At 34.7% G+C, this 4,871-nt stretch overlaps 1 protein-coding gene across 2 annotated transcripts; it reads left to right on the top strand.

The window, feature by feature from the left end:
* Window positions 1,351-3,939, top strand: LOC104706649. 2 transcript variants are annotated; one of them, XM_010422854.2, is made up of 5 exons: window positions 1,351-1,588; window positions 1,811-2,715; window positions 2,955-3,364; window positions 3,479-3,548; window positions 3,642-3,939. In XM_010422854.2, exons 2-5 carry the CDS (start codon window positions 1,922-1,924, stop codon window positions 3,703-3,705), a joined length of 1,338 nt encoding a protein of 445 aa, XP_010421156.1. In that variant the 5' UTR covers window positions 1,351-1,588; window positions 1,811-1,921; the 3' UTR covers window positions 3,706-3,939. The 2 variants fall into 2 exon arrangements, with proteins under 2 accessions (XP_010421156.1, XP_010421155.1); XM_010422853.2 differs by having other exon boundaries at window positions 1,353-1,593.

Raw genomic sequence — 4,871 nt, 5'->3', positions numbered from 1 at the left:
AAAAAAAAAAAAAAAAAAAAAAATTATAGAATTGATTATTTTGTACGGTGATGAGATTGGAGAACACCGGTAGGTGAGTCCATATCTCAGTAAGGAAAAGATAACAAGTTGTTGGGGTTAGTTTGGTGAAGAGTGAGCAACAATTAATGCATTTTTTCTAGCAAAGAAGTTAACGCTCTTCTACTATTTTGTTTCGATCCGTTGAACTATTTATTGTGTTGAGCAAATTACATTTACATGGAGACATATATATCCCATTTTGTAAAATGTATATTCATCATCGTTCTCATTTCTTGGTTGTTTGCTTGAGTTTGTATTTCCGCTTTATATAATTATTTATTGTAAACTTGTTAAAAATAGCTAGTAATTCATAAATTTAAACATTTTGAACAAGATTTCTTTTGTAAATGGTGAATGCAAACAACACTCAACCTAAACGGAAGGAAACCCTTTTTTTCTTTGCGTTTGACGTGTACGTTTCCTAAGTATATAATTCATGTTTGAAATGAAACCTTTTGTATTACATCAATGATCAAACATTACATTTTTCAACCAATTTAAACAATTAGGTTTGAAATTGATATTATTGAAAGTTGAAAACCTAGCTCTTGTTTTTCACACCTTCTTAATTTGTTTAAGTACGTAAGTGCGTTATGTGAGGACATCAAATGATATTGGTTTAAGTGAAACTGTAATGGCTTTAACTTGACTCGTTGGATTTGGATCGTCCGTCTCTTGTCGACAAGACGATACAGTATCATAATTATCCGTGTGTGTTTTAGTAGTGGTGTGAGAGCAGACTTATGTTTTGAAGCCATACCTTATCACTTATTAGGTGAACTGGTCCTCTCTAGAAGATACTGACAATTACTTTCTAAATTTATAAGTCGGCCTGACTGAAAACGGATAAAAATGCTATTATAGTCACGTACGTGTCCAATATGACAAAAAATATTATGGTTGCATTGCATTTTCTAATATCATTATTATAATTCCACGTTTATGAGTTAATCAATTGTTTTTCAAGATTCTATTTTCAGTTTTTCCTTCTCTTAACTTTGTGTTTTTTCCCCCTTTTTTTTTAATATATAAACAGATGATGCATATACTTTCGTTTGATATAATTTTACAATTTACATACACATTATTATTCTTGCTGAATGCCTGAATGGTAATACTTTTTTTTTTCGTTTTTTTTTTTTTTTTGTTTTTGTTTTTTGTGTGCACCAACTGAATGTTAATACTGTATACTAATTTGTCAGATTATGGGCCGTATAGGCCCACTAGGATTAAGTTAAAATGACAATAATCAATAATGGATGAACTGTGAAGCTTATGGATCGTTGGTGACGACGAGTAACACAATTTTAAGAGGTCAAAAATTTTCAAAAAAAACTCAGAGAAAGGTCAAATTTCGAAATTAAATGCAAATCTGCAGCGTCGTCTCTCTCTCTCTCTCTCTCTCTCTCTCTCTCCTCTATCCGCCGGCAAAATTTATTGCTTCCCTTCTCCGTCAATCTTTATCACCGGCCCGTCTAATACCCTCCGACCATATTCAAACCGCGACTGCTCCAATCATTGGCCTTAGGTTAGGTTAGTCCACCCTCTTCGGCCGCTTTAGCTTCTAAAAAGTCATGTCCCTTTTCAAATTTTGCGGATTTGATTTTTCTTTCGTTCCCGGACCCGTGCTTTTGTCTTCTGTTGAATTACAGAACTTTGTAGGTTTTGTCTCGTCTAGGTTTAATTTAAATGTAGACTAGTTGTATTGTTCATTGAGAAAATTGTTTTGCGTTTTGGTTTGTTTCTGCAGTTCCTGAGTCACCCTTATGTACCTCAAAAGGCTGAAACTTTGAAGTATTATATTGTTACTGTGATGGGAACTGAGATATGATCAAACGCTGAGAGCTAGTTTGATATAAAGATGTCATGGATGAAAGGCAAATCATCTGGTTGGACTGCGTTTGATCTCAAGCAGAGACAGAAGAAGCAAGGTCTCGACATCGAGGTCGAGGATGATCCATTCCCGCCTGTTTCGACTAGTATTAATACATCTCTTGTAGATGTTAGAGGGAAGCTGAGAAGAAGTCATGAACCTTCTGAAAAGTCTTTTTCCTCTGTGCTCTTACCTCCTTCGAGATTTCCGGCACTGACAGAGAATAAGGATTGCGGAAACCAAGAAAGCGGCGGAGGTTTTAGAAGCAAACCTGGCAGTTTGATTCTTCCGGTAAACAGTCATGATTCGGCCTTCATGAAGTTAAAGGAAATGAACAGCTGGGCAGATGAGAGCTTGATAAGGGATGTATTGTTATCCACCGAAGATAATTTTGAGATGGCTTTAGAATTTTTGGAAGGGATGGTTCCTGCTGGTAATAAACCAGACAAAGGTCACAATACAGAAGCTGAGGTGCCAACTTCAAAGATTGAGGGTTATTCATCCGATAACAGAAGTTCCGGATATAGAACATTTGGAAGAAGTGTTACAGGTTCGGTGAAGATGACTGCTAGGTCCGCTTTTGAAGATTCTGGCAAGTATGATTTGCAAGAGAGTGATGGAAGGTCGTTTCCGGTGGTTGCATCTGACAGTCAAAAGTTGTCTGAAGATATTTCTGAACTAGATAGTATCATTCAGCGGCTTCAGTCCCTTCCTATAGAGCCTGAATGGGAAGAAGATGATCTCTACTTGAATCATCGAAAGGATGCACTGAAAATGATGAGGTACACAAAGGCGTGTATCCTTTTTATATTGAGTTGTTTATTGTGTCCATACTCCATAGTCTGTTTATATCAATTGTGTCTACCGAATCCAGAGTTCATATTTTGAACTTAAAATCCAAACTATATGCTTAAATTTCAAGCGACAACTAGTCGGTTTCTCATTTCAACCCTGTCTTATCTTCGAAGATGAATATGTATCATCAGCTATTGAGAAATTTCCCTTCTTTTCTTTTAAACAGATCAGCCTCAAACCATTCAAGAGCTGCCCAAAATGCTTTTCAGAGATATGATCATGCTTCTGCTAAGCAGCATTCAGAAAAAGCAAGAGAGGATTGGTTAACAGCTGAGAAGCTAAATGCTGAGGCAGCCAAAAAGATAATAGGTATAACAAATAAGGACAACGACATATGGAAGTTGGACCTGCATGGACTCCACGCAACAGAAGCTGTTCAAGCGTTACAAGAACGTTTGCAAAAGATAGAAGGTCAATTCACAGTGAACCGTTCGGTATCACCAAATAGAGGTAGGTCAAAGAATGCAGTTCTGCGATCTGCATCACAAGAGCCTTTTGGTAGATTAGATGTGGAAGGCCTCGACAGTCAAAAAATTTCTTCTAGGCAACTACGAAACTCGTTGCAGGTTGTAACAGGTATGTTATTTTTTGTTGATGTAGCATCAAGTGAACTGATGTTTCCCTTGTTTAAATAGAATATAAGCTTCACACATAAATCTGTGACAGTAATGTTCTATGTCCTTTAATTAGGTATTGGTAAACACAGCCGGGGACATGCTTCACTTCCTCAGGCTGTGAAGACATTCTTTGAAGATAACAGGTGAAACAAAACTCTCTTTTTTTATCTTCCAATTCATATCTTTCTAAATCAGTAGTATAACTAACAACTGAAGAATGGAATGTTGCTTTACAGGTACAGGTTTGATGAGACAAGACCAGGAGTTATCACAGTGTGGCCTAAATTCCGACACAGCTGAATATATGATTGATTTCTGTTTTAGGAAAATACTTGTGTTACTTCATTTTTGTTGTACCGTATCTCCTAAGACTTACTATTCTTCTTTGTAACATAGTCCATGTGCCAATTGTTTAGTGTACTCAAACAGGTCACGAAAATAGAATGTAATGCGAGTGCAGAGCAGTGATATTTGTAGTGTGATCAACAAATGTAAACTTAAGTGGGATTATTTTATATAAACAAAGATTGACTATTCATATGCTAAAACCCAAAATTTCTACTTACCCGGTAATGCTAATCCTTCACATGCATGTAGAAAATTTCATTAGAATAAACAATTTAACTCTTTCAACATGCAAAGCTATCTATGAACTCTTTTATGACAGAAAAAAAAAAAAAAAAGGACAGAAGCATATAAGGCAATAAGTCTTACTGTAGTAAAAGCTGAGAACTTTTCCGCAATTGTGAGACCATTAATTACTACACTTGATGCTGTAACCTTCTCTCTCAACAGATAACGTAGCTGCTTGCCATATATCCAGGAAACCAGTCTGTTCAAAGCCACATGCATGTGAAGGATTAAAACCAGAGAATACTACATAGCCAAAAATATACGAGAGTTGAAACGGCAAATGTTACTTATATCGCAAGGGAAACATTGTATGAAGCATGACCAGTATAAAAGGTCTTCTCTATATATTGCGCTGCATCACTGGATCTGTGATTAATATATATATATATAAAGAGGATTTAAGCACTGGGCTATGTGTTTAGTTTAATATGATTCTTAATTTCTTTAAAAGAACTTTCAATTAGTTTATCATTTTTTTAAAAAAAAAATTAAAAATTTTGTCCTTATATTTATTGAAACTGTTAAATTTTCTCAATGCATAATAAATTTATTAAGCATTTTATTTTTATCACCTTGTTTGTAATATTGATATATTTTTTCAAATAAAATATTAGTTTTCTTTTTGTCATTGACTTGCTTCATAATTTTAGTTGATTTAATTTTATTTTTTTAGTTCAGCCTAACGTTTTTCTTAGTTCATCCTAATTTTTCTTTATATAATAAAATAGATCATCCACAAAAACAAGGTTCAATCTACTCAATTAGTTTACTTGTCTGCATCAATTATAGACATTTAACATTCAATGTCTATTGCATAAAAACCCTTAATATGC

This window comes from Camelina sativa, chromosome 8 (genome assembly GCF_000633955.1).
Source record: "Camelina sativa cultivar DH55 chromosome 8, Cs, whole genome shotgun sequence".
NCBI lineage: Eukaryota > Viridiplantae > Streptophyta > Magnoliopsida > Brassicales > Brassicaceae > Camelina > Camelina sativa.
Note: the sequence above shows the minus strand (reverse complement) of the source record. Positions and strands in the feature narration are given on the sequence as shown.

Excerpts from the sequence above, each read along its gene's own strand:
- LOC104706649 (XM_010422854.2), top strand. The coding sequence starts at position 1,922 with ATGTCATGGATGAAAGGCAAATCATCTGGTTGGACTGCGTTTGATCTC. Across the intron at positions 3,365-3,478 it reads CTCGTTGCAGGTTGTAACAG|GTATTGGTAAACACAGCCGG; the intron begins GTATGTTATTTT and ends TCCTTTAATTAG. Across the intron at positions 3,549-3,641 it reads ACATTCTTTGAAGATAACAG|GTACAGGTTTGATGAGACAA; the intron begins GTGAAACAAAAC and ends GTTGCTTTACAG.